At 35.4% G+C, this 24,388-nt stretch overlaps 1 protein-coding gene across 1 annotated transcript; it reads left to right on the forward strand.

Moving 5' to 3' along the window:
- Nucleotides 1-853: 853 nt before the first annotated feature.
- Nucleotides 854-1,669, forward strand: LOC113279139 (glycine-rich protein 23-like). The gene has a single exon (XM_026527844.1). It carries the CDS (start codon nucleotides 854-856, stop codon nucleotides 1,667-1,669), a length of 816 nt encoding a protein of 271 aa, XP_026383629.1.
- Nucleotides 1,670-24,388: the final 22,719 nt, after the last annotated feature.

The raw sequence follows: 24,388 nt of genomic DNA on the forward strand, positions 1-24,388 counted from the left end.
AGTACTCACCAAAAAAAATGGTTCTTTCACTAGCACACATTGCAATCATATAGTCAAAATGATGAAATGTAGAACATACACCCGAGGAGTATCCAATTATTGAAGTGACTTAACTCCATCCATGTGAGCTTGGCTTTACACAAAATGCATATTACAGAAATGGGCAGAAGGTTAAAAGTAATCCAAATGATAAAACTTCAACGAGATTTGTGATGTTGGAGTATAACTTTGAGTGTCATTATGAAGATGATTTTCAAGAAAAATGAATCGAATGTGTCTTTATGAGAACTGGAACATTCCAGAGCGCTGGTTTAATTCGAGCAAACTTCATATGATTGAATACAAAAAACTTGAAACAAAACCAATATACTGATAAAAAAAAAAGAAAATAAAATCAATTTACTTATACTCTTAACCAATCCATTATGACAACAATTAATCTAACAATAGATGATTAGGTGAACATCATCGTCACACATTTAATTTTCACTTACAATTCCAGTTGTTTTCTTTCTCTGTGAAGGGCTACTGTCTTTGAAATATACATGTAGTTGTATTTGCATGAAAATAAACATCAAGGTTCATATATATCAAGCAACCAAATAAAGGAAAATTTCTATTCGCATTATACAATGCCTTCAAGTTTCTTTCAAAGCTTTGAATGCGTAGGACCAAACTAATGAATAGCGAATCTTACCTATGGTTATTACATCGCCATTGCAGAATTCAAAAGATGCCTTCACGCTCTATAAAAAGGGAATGGTGTAAGCATTGTTAGAAGAACCAGTAAGGCAAAGATAAGAGAGAAAGCAGAGTGAGATTAAAAAGAAAAAGTTGAGAGTTAAGGTTTACAATGAAGACAAACAGAAAGGTGTCATGTTTTTCTCTCATGATCATAACTATCTTTGTTGTAGGTTTGTTTAATGGTGGTGAAGTTGAAGGAGGAAGAGGAATACCAACGGCTAGCAACACCAAAGGTGCTAGTACTACCACTGTCAAAGATGCTTACCAACCTCAGGACAATATCCATGAACAAATCAACCATGATAGTGGTGAGGCTGGTAAGGAATTAAGTAAGCCATTCAGTTCATCCATTAATGAATCTAGCATGAGTCAGGCTGGAGGTTATTTTTCTGGTGTCAATGGTGGTTTGTATTATGATTTTGGTGGAAATGCTGGCGTTGGTGGAGGATACGGTGGTGCAGATGGAAGTACTGCTGGCATTGGTGGTGCAGGTGGAAGTACTGGTATTGGTGGAGCTTTTGGTGGTGCAGGTGGAAGTACTAGCGTTGGTGGAGGCTATGGTGGTGCAGGTGGAAGTAGTACTGGTCTTGGTGGAGGCTATGTTGGTGCAGGTGGAAGTACTGGCCTTGGTGGAGCCTATGGTGGTGCAGGTGGAAGTGCTGGCATTGGTGGAGGCTATGGTGTTGAAAGTGGAGATGGTGGTAGTGTCGGTTTCTTCGGCGGTATCAGTGGTGACAGAGGTTACATCGGCGGTGGTGAAGGAGTCCAACTTGGCGGCGGTTATAACATTGGCGGTGGTGAAGGAGTCCAAGCTGGCAGCGGCTACAACATCGGCAGTGGTGGCAGTGGCTATGGGGGTGGACAAAGTGGAGCTGTCATTGGTGGCTCTCTTGCAGGATCTGAAAAAGTCCCAGTTTCACCATAACTGACTAGAACTCATGCTACTGGTGAGGATGGAGAAGCTACAAGGATTGACCTGGGACAATATCCATGAACAAGTTATCGTACTTATAACAATTAGAATAAGATGGTGTGTTTTCGTTTATGCAGTTAGGGTTCAAATGTCTGTATATTTTGGCTTTGGTTGTGTTTCATTATGTTTTCACCAGTAGTACCACCGTAGTACCACCGTAGTATTCTGTTTGTCTTAAGTTGATGCATGTAGTAGTGTATGAAGCCTCTATAATATGAATTTTATCATTAAAGTTGAACTCGACATTGTAGTGGGGGATACGGCTAATTCTGAATGCAGTAAAAAGCAAAACAGTAGTGCCCAGTGCAACAAGTCATCAAACAACATCAGTGCTTCTATCAGATGGGCATTTTCATATTTCACTACACTTTCCATCTAATCAGGTAGGTTAGTCTGAATGATAAATGCAGAACACAACACATAATGAAACTTATCAAAGTAATTAAAATGGGAGACTTTCGAAACGAAGATATGATCAATATTCTGGAGCATAAATGAAACTGAATGTATACAGAAATGTGAAACCTTTAAGAAGTATGCCTCAAGTGTTGTCATGTGTATGTGGGGCTTGGTTGTACTTGTTGTCTTCATTCTTCAACACTTTCTTCACTGTAATCTTCTTTTTGAAAAGTTCTTGTGAGAAATTAGAAATTGGATGATTTTTTATGATCTTTTCTTTCTTTCAGTTTGGGATTTGGGGTTTGGGCTTTTCTTTATTCAGAAGAGAAACTATGCATTTTGTAGAGCCCACAGTGAAGTTATGTTGAAGTAAATACAAGAAGAAAAACAAAAACTCAAAATGGAAGCTACTTTTCAGGCTTTAATAGAACTGCTAATTCACATGGCTCCAAGCTGTCCAAGTAAACAAATGAAATTAAATTGAACGAAGTTTAGTTTGTAAACCATCAAGAAGCGGTTTGTCAGTATGGTTGGCATCAATTGCCACAACTGAAATTCTGTGGTTTACTGGGCATCCAGCTTCATCTACTACTTAGCTGTTGTATGAGGTTACCAGTACTACAACTTCCTTCTCGTGGGCATCTCATGAGTCATGCCGCACATGCTCCCCCGCGCTGATCACAACTTCTGAACAGAAATAAAGGCCATCGAGGAGGCCTGGAAATAAGTCAGAAAATGAAAGAGTACGAGAGCCGTCACTGACACAGTAGAGCGTGCTTCGGGACTTGTGCATACGAATGCGGGTCCCCCACAATCCTTTTGTTCTTTTATGACGAACGGTTAAGTGTGTCCTTTTTCTAGTTAGGTCACAAGGATGTATCACTTGACTTGATTGGTTCATTTGGTCCTTCATTTCTACCCATCTTTTATTTTTGACACATATTTCTACCCATCTTATTACGAACAATAAACAAATATGTAAAGTACATGTTTGTCATCTCCTTATTGGATACTATCTTTTGACTACAAATATAATTGCGTAATTTTATTTTGTTTTTCCTTTTTTCTTTTTAGCACTTAGTCAAAACTCCAAACTCAAAAAATTTGCATCAATTAATTGTTTTCTTTAAGTATCCTTTCTTTAATAATTTATTAGATTTTATATTTTGAATTTAACAAAAAAAAGGCAAATCAAAATTATTTACACGAAAACAGGAGTAGGAAGCGCCAATAACTCGAAAAGAAAGATTGAGATACAAAGAAAGATTGAGATACTGCCGATGCATAATATTTTGTATGAAGATTGATAAAAGAGATAAAGGTAACTGTTTTTTTTTTCTTTTGCTTTTCATTTTTTCCATCAATAAGCACTTCATTTAAAATCAAGATTGTTTACATGAAAATGGGAATAGGAAAAGCCAATAATAATCCAAAGAAAGGAAAGATTGAGAATTGAAATATTGCAAATGCATAATATCCTCGTACAAAAAATTGATATAACAAATACAACATCCGTCCCTAATTAGATGACCTAGTTAAAATTTACTAATAAATTTAGAAATGATTTATCTCTCAAACTATATAACGAATTTTCGTAATCTTTGTATCATCGGAAAGCATTTTAAAACACCTATCTAATGAATATAAATATGGCTATCAAATTTTACATATTTTTTATAATAATACTAATCTATCACTCCACTTATTTATGGTATAGGTCATCTAATTAGGGACGGAGGGAGTAATAAGTATTTCTTTATTTTCCATTAATAAGCATTTGGTCTAAACCCTGCTAATGTTTACGCAAAACATGTGTAGGAGGAGCCAATAACTAGTACGTACGAAGGATTGACACAAGGAATGATTTTTGAAACTAAAAATGATCATTTCAATTGACTTTTCTTCAAGAATAAGAGATGCATCGATGATTAAAGAGTAATATGCCTAATATATAGTAAACGTTAAACATGGTAGTTTATAATATAGATGAAAAATACAATCTAAGCATAGTCGTGTTGTAACGTCAATGAACTTAAACTCTCTAGAAGTTGCTGGTGTTTGGGAGTAAGTCCAAAATTTGTTGTCGTTTAGGTCTTAAAAAAGTGGAGAGACTATTGAGTTTTTAACAGAGAAAAGTACTTATATGAAAGACTAATTCTGTAGGCGCGACCTAGGGCAGGTACCTGTCTTAGGGAATGAAGAGGACGAGATTATCATCACGGATGATTTCAACACTAAAAAATGCTATGAACTGTTGTCGGAAACTGGCATCCCCTGTAGTTTTGACAAGTTTTTTTTGGAGAACTAACATTCCGTCGAAAATATCTTTCATGCTATGGGCGGCTTTCAACAATTCTATACCTATCAGAGTTATGTTACATTGTCGAGGAATGCAAATGGACAGCGACATGTGTGTATTTTGCGGTACTGAGAGAGAAACTCAACATTGTTTGCTTCCTCAGTGTACTTACACTTTCAAAGTTTGGGATCAATTTCATAAAGGCCCTTAGGATCTCTTGGCCATTGCCAAACACTTTGGAACAACTCTTCAACGTTTGGGAGTGGAACGTGCTGCGAGGAAGGTGCAAAGATATATGGAGTATAAAACACTACGCGATTACTTGAAATATTTGGAAAGAGAAATAACCAAGCTTTTGGAGGTCGACCAAAGTCTGTGGACGATGTTATGGTACTTGTAAAACAAACCATTGTTTGAGGTTATGGTACTTGTAAAAGAAACCATTGTTCTTTGGTGTTGCGATAAAAATACCTTTAGATTCATGGATATTAGCATGCTTATTCATAATTGGGAAGAATCCATTCATATGGGAGGGAGTTGTTGTATTGTTACGGGTTCTTCTTTTTTCTCTTAATAAAAACTTTTTCATTTCGAAAAAAAAAAACAACCTAATTCTAACCAAAAGTGTATTAGCTTGTCCGCCTTTTTATTACACATCTGTACAGGAATGAAAAAGGAAAATCTATGCAAACATTTTCTTAGCGGCTCTACATGCTCTATTACAATGAAAAATATGTGATGTTACGATGCAATATTGATGTTGATAATTTGCCTCTTATTGGTGGTGGAGATGATTACAAAATTTGGGACTTGGACAGCAAGGGCGTGTTCTCTGTCAAGTCGGCTAAGGCTTCCATCAGGGCACCTGTAGAAATTTCACAAACTGCAGCTCTATTCTCGAGAAGTGTTGTGCATCCTACTTTAAGTGTTCAGTACTGGAAGTTATTTAATAAGCAATGTTGCACTACTGATGATAATATCATAAAGAAGACAGGTAGGGAGATGCCTTCTATGTGCCGCTTGTGCAGGGAGGATTGTGAAGATGTCAGCCGTATTACTTGGCATTGCAAAATTGCTAAGAAGATTTGGAATTGGGCAGCTGATATTTTTAATCTGAAACCGAATGAAGATCTTGTGGCCTCTTACAAAGTTGCAAAAGGACGGAATAGGATGATAAAGGATCTGTGGCTTGTTGCAAATCTTGCAATGGTTACGGAATTATGGAAGCTGCGCAATAAGGCTTATTATGAGAACATGCGAGTTCGATTGCTTGAATTTAAGGGACGGGTTCATCAGGTAATTCGTGATAACTCAATTAGAATGAAGGGCCACATGTATAACGCCTTAGATGATTTGCGAATTTTGAATTTCTTTAGAGTGAAGCATAGATCTTGCAAACACTCTGTTCCAATTGAAGTTACTTGGACGCCGCCTAATCCAGGTGAGCTTATGATCTGTTGTGATGGTGCATCACTTGGCAATCCGGGCCAAGCTGGTTCTGGTGTAGTTTTTCGTGATTCTAACTCGGCAGTTTTGGGAGTTTTGTGCGTTGGATTGGGCTGGCAGACCAACTTCTATGCTGAAGTTTGTGCGGTTATCTATGGTGCAGTTGTTGCTCAAAGATGGAATGTCAAAAATCTATGCGTCAGATCGGATTCGATGAGTTGCATTTTTGCTCTCCAAAAAGAAGAGTTGTCGTGGCAGCTAATGCAGAAGTGGAGAATGACGAAGAGTTTTTACAACAATATTAGTTATGTTCATAGCTACAGAGAGGCTAATTTTTCAACTGATGCCTCGGCCAAACAAGCTTGTTTGTTGGCTGAGGAAAATTATGAGTTTTATGATGGTAGGCCAGGTTTTATTCATTCCGTTGAATGGCCTGGAGAGGTTTATTTTCGTTTTAAATAGGTTTTATTGGCGTGCAGCCTTTTGGCTTAGCGCTAATATAGCCTAGTCCCCGTTCAGTTTCGCTTTTTTATTCTATTTTTGTTGACCGAGTAAAAAAAAAATACAACGAAAAATATGTATTTGGATGAGTAAATTTTGCGGACATAATAAAAGAGGTGGAATTAATATAATGATATTGAGATTGATAGACTAAGCTCTTTGTATAAATTAGATTTGAAGATATTTCCATGAGAAGAATTGGTATAAGGATATTAAGATTGGTAAAATGATTCAGGATGGCAAGCCGGCGTAAAATCTTCCTTATATTTATGGGATGAAACCCATAGATACTTCGTTTGGGGCCATACCCTCTATGGGTCTTGCTAAAAAGAGTGAGGCATGCCGTCCTATGGGTCTATCTTGGATCTCATCTCTAGCCTACCCCAACTTGATTGGGACAAAAATGTTTTATTTTCGATTTTCAATATTTCCATGAGAAAAATGTTTTACGCAAAACTGTCATCAACCACAATTTTGAAGGTAATCCTAAAGTTTTTCTTCATAGAAATTCTATAAAAATTGTTAATAAAATCTTATCGGCAGACATCCTCAAGTGTAAGTCCCACGTCAAGAATATTTCTGCTATCAGTATCTTGGAAGGACAAATGGGCTAACGATCACTCTTAGTTTCCTAATTCTAGTTCTGTTCAAGCTCAATAAAAGTAAAGATGCTACCATCAAGGAAATGATAACCCTTAGAAAACATAATTCGGACAAAAATTTCAACTTAAGCAACAATCTGAAATCTAATTAGGTGGGACACATATCTGAGCTATTTATCTTAGTTCAAAAACCTAATGCATTAGCTGATGGAGAGAAGCATATATGGAAAGCTATAGTCATATCAATTAAGAATACAAGACTCCAAGTAATATCAGCAATTATACAATAATACCATCCACCTTAGATACCAAATATAAGAAAGCAAAAGAAAGATCTATAGAGACATTTTCTTAGCGGCTCTACCTGCTCTATTACAACGAAATATACATATTTGGATAGAGTGAAGTTTGCGGGCCTAAGAAATAAGGTGGAATCAGTATCAGGATATTGATATTGATAAACTAATCTTTTCGTAAAAATTAGATATGAAGATATTCCACGAGAAGAATTGGTATAAGGATATTGAGATTGGTAAAAGGATTCAGAGTTCAGGATAGCAAGCCGATATAAAATCTGACATATCTTCATGGATGAAACTCATACATCCCCGCTTAGGGCGACACCCTCTATGGGTCTTGCTGAAAAGAGAGAGGCATGCCGAGTTCTGGGTCTATCTTAGATCTCATTTCTAGTCTATCCCAATTTGCTTGGGACAAAAATGGTTTGTTTTTGGTTTTCAATATTTCCATGAGAATAATGCTTCACGAAGAAGTATCATCATCCATAATTTTGGAGGTAATCCTAAAGTTTTTCTTCCTAACAATTCTAAAAAAATAAAGCCTATCGGCATATATCTTGAATTGAAAGTCCCATATCAAGAGTATTTCTTTTATCCATATCAAAACAAATGTTTGTTTTGGAAGGAAAAGTGGGTTAACAATCACTCTTAGTTATTCTAGTTTTATTCAAGCTCAATACGAACAAAAATGCTACCATCAAGGGCATAATAACCCTTACAAAAAAAAAATTCGGGTAAGAATTTCAACTTAAGGAATAATCTGAAACCTAATGAGGTGGGATAAATATCCTGGCGAGATTGGGATATACTCATTTTATTCCCATCCAAACTAGTGTGCTAAGGGGTGTCTAAAAGGTGTTAAAAGACCAAATTGCTCCCCAAAATAACCATGCCGACCAAAAATCCATCCAAAAAATTTTCGAAATCTTTTTCCAAAACTCTAATTATGAAACCAAATCAGAAAAAAAAATAAAAATAAAACAAAAATCAAATTTGGATTATACTGGTTTTGAGATTGGGTATGATTTTGTACCCACTCAAATCCTGTATGATCCAAATTTTTATCGTTTCTTTTTGCGGACCTTGTCGACTTGTATTAGTCGGCATCTTCCTAGTTGAATATTGTGCCGACTTTTCATCTCTGAAATTTGCATTTACAAGATCGGTACAGTATTCATCCTTATACCTTGCCGAGTATAGTTTAGTCGGCAGGTTATGAAATTAATACCTTACCGACTATCATGCATTTGTAACACCTTTCTCTGTATGTCAAAAATCCTATAGTCGGCAAGGTATTTTTTGTCGACCCTCGACTATAAGGAAGCCGACAAGGTAAAAAGTCAATAAGATGCCAACTAGTGAAACATTTACAACAGTCTCCTGTGTGTCAAAAATAATAAAGTCGGCATCTTCTTCACTCACCGACCTTGCCGACCGGATATACTCGGCATGTTATTCATCCGTAGACCTTGCCGGCCAGATACAGTCGGCATGTTCTTCATCTGTAGACCTTGTCGGCCGACTTTTCACAAAATTCAGAACTGGTGTTGATTGAACTCATGGGATAAAAGTTTTAATCTACTCAATTAATCCATTTAAACTCAACTAATTAAGAAAATCAAATTTTTTAGTGTTAATTAAACAACGATGTATTAGCCATTTAGAAAATGCATGGTTAAGGGATGGCTTCTTTTACTTCAAAATGACTTAGCTTTTGTCTCATTAGGTATACCCCAATTAATCTGGGTATTTTTTTTTTTTGAAGCATATATTTATTATAAAAAGATTTAGTTTACAACTTGTCTTGGGTATTTGGTACCCACAGAATCTTGAAATAAAATGTGACTAATAAAATATGAGATTGCCTGGTCCCAGATTTTGGTTGAGTAGTTTCCTGTTTGACTTCCATCTGCTGCATGGTTTGCCAGTCCGTCCGCTGCTTGATTTCCTTCTCTGTAGTTGTGTTGTACAACGACTTGCGGAATTTGCCTCAGTCTGTTTTTTATTTCTTTAATCATTTCTGCTATGTACCACGGTGGTGTTGTAGTTGTTGTGATGAGACGCATGAGGTTCTCCGAGTCTGTTTCAAAGAGAAGTCTATGCCATTGTCTCTCTGTTGCTGTGCTTGAATCCAATAGTAAGGCTCATGTTTCTGCAGTTAGTGCAGTAGTAATTCCTAATGGTTGTGCCAAAGATATTATTGTTCGTGCATCAGAGTCTCTGCAGACGAAACCCGCCCCTGCAAATCCTGAGTGGCCTCTGGCTGCTCCATCTGTGTTAATTTTGATCCAATTGGTATTTGGAGCGGACCAGCCTACCAATATTGTTGTCATCCTTTTATCAGTTATTGTGTGGTTGACTATTGGTGTAGCTCCTGGTATGATTGGTGGTGAAGCTCGTTGTGCCCAGGAATATTCTTGTTGTAGTTTTTGTGCCCAGGATAGTATTTCTTCTGATGTTGTTTGTTTTCGTTGGTAAATTAGATCATTTATGGATATCCATAGGGTCCAGAATAGAAAACAGAAGGAGGAGATTGTCGCAGTTGATGTTGGTTGTTGTAGGATTTGAGATATAGTTGTTTGTGGAGTTAAGGTGAAGGTATGGGTATGGCTGGTGTTTGGTGCATTTGTAAGTTGATTGAATAAGTTGTTCCAGGAAGTAGCTGTTGTTGGACAGTGAATTAAAAGGTGGCTTGCTAGTTCCTTATCAGAATTGCATCTTGGGCATATGTATGAGTTGGTCAAATGGATTCGATGTAAGAGAGAGAAGGTTGGTAAACCTTCATTGATGGCTTTCCACAAGAAAAGCCGAATTTTTGGTGGACATGGTAAAGTCCATAGGAATTTGGTAGGTTGTAAAGGTGTGTGGGTTGGTTGACCATGGGTTAGACATTTGTATCCTGAAGATGTGGTGTAGCTTCCTGATTTTGAGTGTGGCCAGATAATTTTATCTGGGGTATTGTTTTGTGGAAGGTGGATATTGATGATTTTTTGAATTGTTTGATTGGGAAAGGTGCTCAATTTTTCATGATTTCAGGAGTGGGAGAAAGGATCGATGATATCCGCTACCATTTTGATTGGGTAATAATGTGTTGGATCTAGATTTGGGGAGTGTGGAATCCAGTTAGCTTCTATTGGTGTTGATAACCCATTTCCAATACGATGGAAAACTAAATTTTGCATGGTAGGGATAATTGAAGAAAGTTGTCTCCATTGAGGGATGGAAGAAGATGGAATGGAGATGTTTCCTTGTAGAATTGGTTGTTCATTAAAGTATTTTGCACTGAATAGACTTCCGCATATAGAGTTAGGTTGTTCATGTACATTCCAAATTCTCTTCATGAGAAGGGCTTTATTATGGTCAGCACTTTTCCTTATTCCCAATCCTCCTTCGGCTATTGGTTTTGTTGCTTTATCCCATCCTATGGGGTGTAGTTTTTTGGTTGTTGAGTCATGTCCCCAAAAAAAATTCCTGGTTATACGCTCTATTTGTTTGTGTATATTTTTGGGTAGGTTTTGTGTTTGCATTATGTGATTGGAGGTTGTTGTTAGGGAGGTTTTGATGAGAACGAGTCTTCCTGCTGGCGTTAGGCATTTTGTCATCCATCCTTTTGCTTTTCTAGCTAGTCATTGTAGAAGGGGAGTGAAAGTTCGGTTTGTTGCTCTTCCCTGTTTAAACTGTATGCCTAGATAGGTTGGAGGTTTTGAAGTGGTTGGCATATTAAAAAATTGTTGAATATCATTTATTTTGGTTGGGTCTAAATTAGGGTGATGGATGATTACTGATTTGGTAGTATTAATTACTTGCCCTGCAGAAGAACTATAGGCTTGGAGGAGGGTTTTAAGGTGTTGATTACTCCATCTGACGCTTTATATGTAATCAGAAGATCATCCGCATACATTAGATGAATTATGGGAGGTGCTTTTTGTGATTTATTAAGTCCTGGAACTAATTTTTGGCTTTGGAGGTTTCCCAGGTTTGTTGATAGGATTTCAGCACATATGATAAAAATATAGGATGATAGTGGGTCACCTTGTCTAATACCTCTACTTGGTTTGATGTATCCATGGGGTGTACCGTTTATTTTGATGGAGTATGTAACTGTTGTAACACATAACATGATGTAGTCTATAAAGGCTGATGGGAATCCCAGTTTTGTAAATGAAGTTTTGATGAATCCCCAGTCTAGGCTATCATAGGCTTTTTGTATGTCTAATTTTAGAGCTATTTTTGGATCTTTGGTGGGTTTTGAGGTTCTGATATTACGGAGCAGTTCCCCAGTAATTGATACATTGTCGTGAATTGATCTTTGTGGAACAAACGCACTCTGAAAAGGGCTTATTAGGAAGGGGAGAATAGGTCTAAGTCGGTTGACTAATATTTTTGAAATGATTTTATAAGTGACATTACAGAGTCCTATCGGTCTGAATTGTGAAGGTTTTGAAGGGTGGTCTATTTTAGGTATTAGTGTTATGTTTGTGTGATTCATGAGAGGGTGCATATTAAGATTATTAAAGAAGGCCTTAACCATTGCTACCAGTTGAGGGTTAGTTGTTTCCCAAAAAACTTTAAAGAACTTACTTGTATAGCCATCCGGTCCTGGAGCACTTTCAGAATTGATGGAGAAAAGGGCTTGCTTGATTTCTTCTGTGGTTACTTCCTTCGTAAGTTGGTCTGATTGTCTAGGAGTCAGCCTCGGTATGATGTTTACAAAAAGATCTTCATTTATTTCTGTAGGTGGGGCCGTGTATTGTTGAGAATAGTGGTCTATAATGAGTTGAACAACGTCTTATTTTTTGGTAATCCAGTTGTTTTGTGTGTCTTGTAGTTGTTGTATATCGTTGCAAGCTCTGTGGATGGTAGCTTTAGTGTGGTAAAAAGTTGTGTTGAGATCGCCTGATTGAAGCCATTGAATTCTAGATCTTTGTTGTCAGTATGTTGCATGACATTGTAATAGTTCTTCATGTTCTATTCTTAGTTGTTTTTATAGAATCAACCAGTGATCCAGATCTGAACCTGTTTGGGATGCACATTGGTGTTGGGCGTTCTGTATCTTGGCTGTTGATTCCTTGATCTTCGTTGGTAGGTGTCCAAAAATTTCTTTGTTCTATTCTAAGAGAGTTTGTCCTGTTGTTATGATCTTTAGTTGGAGGTTGAGTGTCGGTTCATTATCCTGTTGTTGTTCCCAAGCCGATTCGACTATTTGCTTAAGTTGGGGATGAGAGAGCCAGAGGTGTTCGAATTTGTAGTTTTTTGTTCCTTTCCAATACATTGCTTTCTTTTGTAAAAGTACTGGGGGATGATCAGATGTTATTCTTGGAAGGTGTGTAATTGCCGCATGGGGGTTTGCTGTTCGCCATAGTTGGTTTGCTAAACCCCTATCTAGTCTTTCTAGGATATTATCATGCCCCAATTGTTTGTTTGTCCAAGTGTAAGGATCTCCTCGGAATCCTAAATCTATAAAACCCATCTGGTCCATTAAAGTGAGAAGCGGTTGAGATTGAGCATATGTCACTTTTCTTCCTCCTTTTTTTTTCTGATTGGTTTAAAACGTCGTTGAAGTCTCCTATCAGTAGCCAAGGTGTGGAAGGATTGATATTGTTGAATATTGTTGGAAAAGCATGCCAAAAGTTTTTCCATATATCTGGATGTGGAGGGCCATAGATACCCGTGAAGAACCATGGTTGTTCTGGAGGTGGTGGTGTAACCTTTGTGTGGATGAAATTCTGAGAATGTAATAATATTTGGATGTTTAGGTTATCCTCCCACATTAGGAAAAGTCCTCCTCGTCTTCCAATTTTGGGAATGTTGAAGTAGTTATTGAATTGAAGGGATTGTGCTAATCTTCTTATGTGTTGATCGTTAGCTAGTGTTTCAGAGAGAAATAGGATGCTAGGATTGTGAAGAGGGACTAGTCATTTTAAATGCTGAATTGCGGGTGGGAGGTTTATGCTTTGACAATTCCATGAAATAATATTCATATTGAAAAGGTAAATTGTTTAATTGGGCTAAGCAGTGGAGAGGAAGAATAAGTTTAGGTTCGGTGTTGGTTTGGTTTAAATGGGCTTTGGGGATATGGTACGGGATATGGTAGAATTTGGTTTAAATGGGCTTAATGATGAAGAAGGTGTTTTGTGGAAATAAGATTAGGTATTGTTAGACTATGAAAATTATAACATTCAACGGGGAATATTGTCCATAAAAGAAAGAGCTGAGTAATTCTAAAGAAACTTAAAGCAGTAACAGATGCAGAAACAAGTCTTTGAGAATTCTATAAATACAAGGTAAGGTAAATAATTGAGGAACTGTTAAGACCGTTAAGTGTCAAATGTGCAACATGGATTGAGGTTAAGAAGCTTAGAATTCAGTAGAGGTCTGAAAAAAATAATTAAGTGTAAGGACAGTCTATGAGTGTGTAAGGAAAGATGACTTACAATACTAAGGATTGTATTCAAGTGTGAAAGCTTATAAAGGGACTGCAAAGAGTCAGATATCAAGAAGATTCAAGCAAATTTACACTAAATGAGGAGTTACTGAGCTATATCAAGTGCCAGTCTAAAGCAATCTAAATTGCAGAGAGAAGCAGACTTATTAAATCAGAATTGTGACAGTAAATGCAAGAGATGGGAAGATGTTAATAATCAGACGCCCTTGGAAGCATAACACAATTCAGCCTAAAATGCAGTGAACAAGGATGTAAGATAATAACTGAGCTGGGTAAATAGAGATCAGATCAAATTTAAGAAAGTGTTAATGAGTTAATCTAAAAGCAGAAACACAATATACACATTTAATCTGCAATTGCAGATAACAACAAAATTATAACTGAGCCAATTACACTATATATGGAAGCATAATGTGTCAGAACTTAAGAACAAATTGCAGGTCAGAGATAAGTATACCAGCCAGTTAAAGAGCACTAATGGATTAGGCTATAAGACAAAAATTGATTCAGAGGTTGTCAGAGTGAAAAAAGAAGAAAAAAGGGGAAACCAGATTTCTATTTCATATAGAAGTAGAGCAATCAATTGTGACAAGCATCCAAAACAGTCGATATCAAGCTTAAAAGTAGAGAACAAAAAGGAGTAAGGAAGACAAACCAATTGATAGACAATAAGACAGTCTAGTAAATAGTATGTCACAGTTTATAAGAGGCTAAATTAGCAAAGAGATGAATGTAAGTTTTAGGGAAAAAGACAATGCAGTTTCAATCAGAAGACCTAAAGAAGGGAGAGTCTACAGAATTAGTAACCAGAAGGTGTTAGTACACAGGTGCAGTCTAAGTTATCAACCAGGTTAGACTAGAGTTTAGGGAGAGATATGCAGATTATAAGGTTCGTAGACAGAACTCAAGATACTAATTAGGACAATTACTAATATCAGAGAAAATAGAAAGCATACCGAAATTACACAAGCTAGTAAACTAATCTATAGAAGGATCAGGATCCAAGTTGAGCAAACTTATACTACACATAAGATTTTAACATATAAACATAGATATTTATATCGAGCAACCAAAAAAGGTGAAAACCATCAGCTCAACCTAGATAACTAAACAGAAGCAAGCAAACATATTAAGCAAGCATTTAAAACAAACATTCTATGGATGGTTATAGACAGAGTGAACCAAAAATAAAGGGATGTCAAGAGATATGGAGAAGTATCCACCGGCCCTTTAATGTGTCTTTGTTGTATCGGGATAGTCTGAAGGAGGTGAATGTTGGTGTTATCAAATTACGTTTCTCCTGGTGGTGCAGTAGATGGTGACATTGTAGAGCTTTCTTCAATAGTAGCTGAACTGAATGTGCCGATGATGGAATTGATAGAGGGTGTGACAGCTTTTTGATCAAAGGAGTCAAGTTTGAGCCTTTTTGCTGGTTGATAAACCTCTATCCATTGTGCAATACCCCAATCAAGCTAGGATAAATATCTCGGCTATTTTATCTTAGTTCAAAAAACTAATGTTTTAGCCGATGGAGAGAACCATAATGGAAAACTATGGTCGTATCAATTAAGAATATAAAACTACAAATAATATCAGCAATCATACGATAATGCCATCCCCTTAGTCACCAAATCATTTGACTTTATCTGCTTGTCAATTCATAAATAATGTAAGAATGCTTGTATACTAGATAAACTATTCCCGCACCTGATAATGTATCTTCACATGCAGGTGGAGCTTAAGATCAACAAGATCCTAAGAAATAAATAAAATCATACTGCAGTTTAAAATAGTATCAAATAAAAATTAGTAGAAGACCATACTTTTGAATTTTGAAATAAGTAATCAAATCAAATCTATACGAGTTTTTATTAAACATATTCCTCCCCCACAAAAAAACAAAAACTCTTAGTGTATCATTTTTTTTCCCACTTGTGAAGAAAGAAGAGAGAATTTGCTTTGAACTTTGGTAAAAATGCATATAAGTGAAATAAAAGATAAATCTATCAGTGGAAAAGATATGTTACGTGAAATTGACTCTTTATAACTAAAAAGGAGTGGGAACCAAGTACACCCCAACTCTTTCGTTTGGCAACTTGTATGGAAAAAACCTATACAAATGCAAGTAACTTAATGATCCTTGTGAAGAAAGGAGGGAGAATTCGCTTTGAACTTTGGTAAAAATGCATATAAGTGAAATAAAAGATAACTATCTCAGTGGAAAAGATATGTTACGTGAAATTGACTCTATATAACTGAGAAGGATAGGGTACCAAATACAACTAAACTATTTCGTTCGGCAACATATATGGAAAAAACCTAATACAATTGCAAGTAGACCAACTTAATCATCCTTGACAATATGTGTAGAGTTTATATCTCTATCTCTTCACAATCAGAAAGTCTAGACAAAAGAGCCACGAACCTGATTGTTTATAAGAATACTTGGACGATCTCAAAAATAAATATCCAAGATCAATCTAGTCGTATCCAAATTTTTCAAACATGAAACTTGTTATCCATCTTTCAATATATGAATTATACAAGAACGAGTCTAGTAATCGATCACAATTAATATGGACTTGTTAACTAGAATTGATCACACACTACTTGTGTTATTTCTATTATAAAGATAAACAGTACAATGCAGAAAAGGAAAGCACACAAGACACTAGAAGTTTTTTTAATAAGGAAAACTGCACCTATAGGAAATCCCTGGATTTGAGCACCAAATTGTAGTAAACCTCTACAGACATTAGCCTACTATACCAGACTTCAGACTGGAACGTAGTTGAGATTAAATATACCCTCCAAGTAATTCAGCTACAGTCGTGCTCCTTATGTCTCTTGAACCTCGCAAGGCTTTACACAATTGATTAATTCCCTTACTTGACGTACTTTACAACCTAAGTGAAGACTTTTGATACCAATCTGTCTCTAACAGATAAACCTATTTGATTTTCCTTTAGATCGAATAAATCAAGGCTTGGAAACCAATTTGCAATAGACAAAGCTTTCAAACGTCACAAATCCGGAACACTTACACTCAGTTAGCTGAGAAGCCCGGATTGTTAACCACCTCTCAAGAACAACCTTAAACCGATCAATTAAGAAAAGTTTTAGAAATCTATTTTAAGAAATCAACTTTGTGATTTCTATCTATCTTTTTCCGGAGAAAGATTACTAAAACCTCGATAACGGAATGAATAAGATCGGGATATATGAACTATCAAGGTAAAGATAATCGGACCTGGCTTCACGAAACCCTAAGTGAAGTCTTTAATTTGTAGACCTAATTATGTTTCTTAATGGAAATTTAAGTCAATATAGGACGACTCTAGCAAATAACTAGGACATAAATGTTAGGGATTGAATTTCCTGGTGTTTCAGTCTCTCTATTTATAGTTTTTCAAGAATAACGGCTGCTTAGAATTCAAGCTAAGAAAACTTGAGATTCAAGCAAACACTTTATCTGTTTAAATGAAACTCTTGTTAGGAGTCTATGTAAGCAGGTGATAAATATGTCTTGCAATTACATAGAAGAATATACACTATGGTCTGGATACCAGAACCGTGTATAATGATGGTTCTTGGAAAATATGTCTTTCAAACTTATAAGAAATATTGTGTTCCTTTAAACACTTAAGATTTAAATCATGATGCACAACACAAAGTGTTTTAGTGGTAAATGATATCTGAGAGGTGTTTCTGAGAGTCGTAGCAATGCTAAACATATTTGGGAAAATAGTCTATAAGCATCTTCATGATTCATACTGGGTAGGTATGCGAAACGGTATATGTACCTATGACCAGTTCATGAATTAAGGGACCTATAGCATGCGTAATATGTATGCATACCGTTTGTCATTTACGAACAAAAATCCTTTACATTGTGCGTAGTGCACGCATTCAAAAATCCAGAACCTTAATGGTACGCGTACTAGGTACATGTACCCACCTATAATCTCGAACCTCAGATATTTACTATATGCATACTAGGTACATGTGCCTACCCTAAGTTCATATTTCACTAAGTTCTTGAACTCTCTTTTGATATTTTAAAACATTCTCAAATGCGACAGATATAAAATATCATTTTTTGGGAAATTTCCAAATGCTCTATATGACACAAACATAGTTCTTGAACTATAAATTTTCTCGAAATAAGATTGTTAAGGACCTATGAATATCCATTGCTTGAATCATATTTCGAGATGTTTAATTAACAAATCTTGGCGTGAAATTTCTTCTTTGCAATATTAAATATACTAGAAGTCATACGATATAGTCTCATATGGAAAGAATGGTAGTTCATGTGAATAGAATGGTTCAGTATTCACATATATCGTGTTGATGAATTTCTTCAAATGTCTTCGTTTGATCTTCAATATTCAATTTTTTATGTCGATCAGTTTAAAGCACTCTGCTCATTATTCAATCTCTAAATCAGTTCATGAATTATTTAAAGAAGTTTGTGAATAACTTATCGTCTCAGAGTTCTGAATTTTTTTATGTTCATAAGTTTGCTCAGTCTATGAACCTCTTAATCTTACTAAAATGACGAGGGTAACCAAGTACACCAAATCTTTTCGTTTGATCACATCTTATTCAAGACCCACCGTGTATAAACCTCTTTAAGCAACAATCACTAAAGGAATACTCCACACGGTGTCCACTTGGAATAGGGTTAGTTCGGACTGGCCTAACAATGTGGGATATCAAGGCCAAGTGGAGAATCACAATACACCTTGTATGATTGTCTATGGATACACGAGTGAGATAATACAACAACAAGATGTTCACTTGATAATAGTTACAGTACAAGACCAAAACACAATGGAATCAATATCAAGTGCCTAGTTAACATACACGTGTATTTACTTTAATTATAATATAAAGACAATTATAATGCAGAAATAAAGTAAAGCATACACCATAATTTTGTTAACGAGGAAAACTACAATCTTGTAGAAAAACCGTGTAACCTAGTCCAGTTTTGAATACTCAATGAGTTAAGACACTACAAAAAGTAAACTTACAACTCTGAGTAGACGAGACCAAGCAATCAAAAATCCTATTTACTCAGCTTTAGCTATATTCTTGTTTTGATAACATCTAGCAGAATCAGAGTTCTCAATAGACATCAAAATACTAGATATCCTAGCAGAACAGATGTTCTCTTTAGGACTAGATCTAGTAGATCTTCTTAATGGTTCACAATAGCTTCTGCTACCAATCTTTCAACTAGTAAGACAAGGTTCCTTTGGATCGTATTCCAAACAGTTAAAGTATCAAAACTGTTTGGTAACCAAACTCACTTTCCAATCACAATACCGAAATATATGATAAAAGTATAATTACGTATCTTCAATATTTAAGATCTGTTACAAGATCTGAAGCTCCAAGGTTACGAGATCAAACAAGATAATCATTACCGAAATAATCAATCCTGATTACAAGGTTTAATATAAAATCACAAACAACTTGTTGATCTCAAAAGGATTGTGTTTATCAAAAATAAACAACTTTTTAATGCCGAAAAATCAAGTCACAGAAAGTCACACCAAGATCAAAAAACAAGAACAAAGTCTTCAAATCTTCAAAGTCTTCAATCTTCGATTTAATCTTCAAAGTAACAACCTGCGAAAATAAACTTGATTCCTTATTGATTTTTCGCACAGAACGAAGTCTGTTAAAAATGGCAAATCAATGAATCTATCTTACAAATCTAGAATTACTTAGATTTGCAAAAACGTTAAATATTTGATCTAGTTTTGGTGACCCTATATATCAGAAGAGAAGGTTCTCAAGAATAAACAAACTAGGTGCAATCAAAGTTTCAACAACCGTTAGTCAATCAAATCAATAATCGAAAACTAAAATAACAATGCAATTATCTAGTTTCCCAGTAACAGTACTCGTAGAGCTTCTTGATCCCACATAAGTCTTTATACATGCGGTCGTAAGATATTTCGTCTAATTAGGGTACTTTCCTCTACGGATAGACGGATCCACCAGAAACAACAATAATTAAGGTTTTTTGGCTCTTAGTATAGTTTGCAAGAAATGCAAACTCAATTATTTATACACCAAGGTTGTTTGGACAACAAGGAAATTTCAAAACCGAAAATATTCTCAAGATATTCTCATTAAATAACCTAAAATTGCTTTTCCTATTTCCACTTAAATTCCAAACCATATTTCTGAAAAATCTCGTAGAAATCTTCTATTATTAGTCTAGAACATTAACTAATAATATTTTCCAGAGGATATGCTTTAACTGCTGGTAATTAAAACATATATGATGAAAATCATAATTAAATACTTTTCACTTTTGCGGATCTGGGATCACCTTGAGTATCAAGGAATATCTTTGAACAATTAATGATAAGAGTTATATACACGTTCAAATAATGTCGACATCTAGAAGTTTCCTGTTTAGCAAACGCAATTTGCAAATCACACAAACCTTAAAGTGTATGTGACTATATAAATTGGTTTTGCTTAAGGGAATCATTTCTACCTTATAAAGATGATCAAGTACGAACTGGTACTACCTTATAAAAATAATTAGGTAGCTTGAGACCGGTTACACCTTGCTCCACAAAGTAGCTTGTGACCGGTTACACCTTGCTTCCAAATGTAGGTTGTGACCGGTTATACCATGCTTCCCAATATAGGTTGTGGCATATTATAACTTAAAAATATAATCAGGTAGGAACAAATACTACCCTATAGAAATAATTAGGTAAGATCGGTTACACCTTGTCATCTTGTATTGATCATCCAAATATTCGATGAAGAACCATACCAACACACCATGATTTACCTTTTGATTATGAAACAAGTTCATACATCTAGTTCTTTAAACCAATGTAATAATACATAGTTTCCCAGGATGAAATCACACCTATACTAATGCACATAATCAAGTAACTAAATACAATAGATTATGTCGATGTCGTATTTACGAAGTTCAAAAGATAAACGTTATACTTCGTAATACAATTTCTTGGTACTTTGATCATACTAATATGAAAAAGATTAGCACTAGAGTATCATATATATATATATATATATACCTCGCATGTTATGTTTCCAATCTAAATGACTTGAATGAAACAAGATACAAATGAAACAAGTCAAGTACGTAGTTACTAACCTCAAACTGAAGGATAATGTCTTCGTTGTCTTCAATCCATCTTCAGATCTTTGTGAGTAACTAAAGCACTATATTTCTATCGTTTCTATTCTAACCTAACGAAGTTGACTCTAGTTTATTTATTAAGCGACTCGAGTTTTGGAACTAAATATGACAACCAAACTTGACATACGAACGCTTGGTGGGTTCAACCGAGCAATGCTCTAACACTTGCCAAATCACTTCGTGCACTTGATGATTCAAAGATATCCAGGAACATCTCAAAATCAAACAGTTTGTGAACTGACTAAATCAGTCGTGTATGCGAGTTAATAAGAGAATAATTCATCAAGTCTTATTATTTATAAGTTCCAAGTTCATGTACTGAGCAAATAAATTCGTGAATATAAAACTAACATGACGACTCCTATGAACTTAATATGCAACTATGATATGTCGAATTTTTTTTGCCCTGAACCTATTATGTGATAAGTTCTTCATTACTTGATTTTACGATTCGATATTTATCAAGTACTAGCTTGAACTCGAGATTTTTCCTAACCATTCATCATAGTACTAAAGTTATACTATATTGTCTCAGTAGATGGATGATAGATAGTACGAGTAACTAGGATAGCCGACACTCTTCACATATCTTTATTCATGAAGTTCTCCTAGATATCTCAGACTTTCTTCTGTCTTTAATCTTCAAGGTCGATTGATCAATTGTGTTACTCAACTACCATGTTCTAGCTCTGGACGAGACTGACCTTCGTAGATTACAAATCAAGATATAGTTTTGATCAACTAAATTTGGAAACAAGCTTGACATACCAAAACTTGTGAGTTTGACTGAGCAATGCTCTAACGTATTTTACCAAGATGGGTTCACAATGTTCAGATTTTATTCAAGGTTGGACGCATATGTGGTTGGTCATTTCAGAAACGTGTTTTGGGTAAATGGTTGGCGTAGAAAATAATATAAAGAATCTCGCGAGGTTATTTCTTTTGACACCACGTACTTGGTGAACTAATATTGCATACTCTTTGCTTTATCTGTTGGGGTAAATTTCTACGGGGAATCAATATTGTGTGGGTGTGGGCTAGTTGAACGTTGAAGATTTTGAATCATGTTTTTAGTTACTTATGCAGTGGCTTTATTGTATACTTGCATGTGCTCCTGCAATAATAAGTGATCAAAACAAGGCTATGCAAATGAGAATATAAATAATAAGATTGAAAAATATGAATTATCCGACAGTCAGTAGCTTCAAGAACTATGTATATGAAAAAAAAACTTCGTTGGATACCTTATTATATGAAATTTTATTTTGGGGCTTGTCATCTACCCAAAAAAGAGATAGTATAAATTCTTTTTTTAACATATACCTTAGCCTAGAAACAAGTACAAAACAATTTGTAGAGCAACACGAACGTTAATAGCGAGGGATAAAGTAAAGAAAGCAACCGCGACTTATTTGGAGTCATGATCTAAATTGATTCCAGCACCTACTTGGGAAAACTACATAAAGAATCAAATAACCTATGAAAACTCAACAAGTTTCAACAAGAATAAAGTTCAAAAAAGTATAACAAACTTATTAAAGAAATGATGATTCTAGCTCGTAATATCTCCTGAAAGATTAAACATGAGGAACACATTTAATCACATATCTTAATGTCAACTGTTAATGAATTTCTCTCGAAATATATCACATTAGAAAACATGGTATGTCTAGACTCAACGATTAAAGAAGATCATGTTAGAAAAGTCAAACATTTTACCTACAAAAAGAATGGACCGAGTGACAATGATCAGAATATTAAGAAATTGGTATTCCCTTCGTTTCAAAAAGATAGGCCGGTTCACGTGTAATTTCTACATAAAATCAACCTATCTTTTTGAAAAGGAGGTAGTAATTTTTTAAATGAAATTTTGGTCCAAATTAATGTCAAATTCATTTCCAGCAGAAATTGATAACTTTTGAAATAGCTTATATCTAGCAGTATAGATGTTCGATTTCTCTATTCTTCGCGCGTCTATCACGGGGAAGAGTGGTGCTGAGTTTAACAAGCAGAATAACATCTTAGATATGAGAACTGGACGCTCACGGGAGTTGTTTCGCTTGTGGAAATGGCACTTCACGGTTCTATTCTCCAAACTAGGATGTCATATGGGTCCACCCCATCGTTGACTAGTGCAAGACTTAAGACACGGTTTCAATAGTCAAACCCCTAAATCTACGGCTAAAAATAATCCTCAAGACACAGACAAAACCAAATATTCCTTGACTGAGATCTCCAAATTATTTCTCTGACACGTGTAAGACAAATAGATACTTCAATTTGTACCCACTAAACCTCCGGAAGTACAGGATCTAATAAAAAATGTCATATCCAAATTATAAACTTACCCTTAGTAAGTACCTTTTATTACGTTTCATATCACCCTTCTTACTATGACAACTGGGTTGCACAGACGCGGACACGATAAAATTCTCAAAAAACTAGGACGCGGACACGTATATACATGTTTTATTTATATATTATTTATATATATAATCATGTATTTATACAGCAAAGTCAAGTATTTCGATCCTAAAAATTAGAAAATGATGCTACATGTGTATAAATTTCAAAAGAAAAGAAGATATCATTTGTATATACATGCCGAAGGTCAAACAATCAGTCACTATTAAACACATGTTACAATCAAAATGCATTCTTAGAACAACACATGCCCACTAAGAATATACGTGATCTCATTTCCAATTACAAAATCCTAATAAAGACCTAAATTATTGATCTAAATGTTTATCTTTCTTCATTTGGTTAATAGTAGTAAAAATAATGGAACAAATTTAAATGAAAATGAAAAAAGAATGTGTCGGACACGCGTCATCGGTGCGTCCAAACCAGACGCGCGCATGACGCGCAAATTGGTGCGTCGGACACGCGTCGTGTCAGACGCGGACACGACTCAAGAAATGGAGCGTCCGTGCAACCCAGTATGACAAGGACTTGACTAGATTCCAAACCTAGTTTCCTTTCTACTTGTGATAAAGTGACCACAACTGCCAGCAACTGGACTTGAGTGAATCCAACCAAAAACATGAAAAGAATAGGAAAAGTTCAATTCTTCACACAAAAGAAAAGAAACTCTAAATATCTAGCTCTTGCTCTGCCAAACTTACACTAGAGTACATGTAAATATCATGTAATGTAATTTGAGCAGAGTGTAGTAGAGTAACAGTACAAACAAATATCCAAAGATTTTTTAGGTTGCCTAACAAAACATGGAAGTTCAAGTAAAGTTTTGCAATTGAATTCAAGCTTACAAATACAATGTATGGATATTACCTAACAAAAAAATAGCTCATGGCTTCGTACGAACTTTCGTACGCAATTTCTCATAAGGTTCGGCATCCGTCAAGTTATTATAAAAAACAAAAAACAAACTTACTCGAGCTGCATTCGAAACAAATTTGACAATTGAGTGTTAAAGCTAAAGCAATATCAAGCTGTAATTCGAGAACTAT

Source organism: Papaver somniferum, chromosome 5, assembly GCF_003573695.1.
Source record: "Papaver somniferum cultivar HN1 chromosome 5, ASM357369v1, whole genome shotgun sequence".
NCBI lineage: Eukaryota > Viridiplantae > Streptophyta > Magnoliopsida > Ranunculales > Papaveraceae > Papaver > Papaver somniferum.

What these genes read in the sequence shown, in the direction of transcription:
- LOC113279139 (XM_026527844.1), top strand. Translation starts at nt 854, where the DNA reads ATGAAGACAAACAGAAAGGTGTCATGTTTTTCTCTCATGATCATAACT.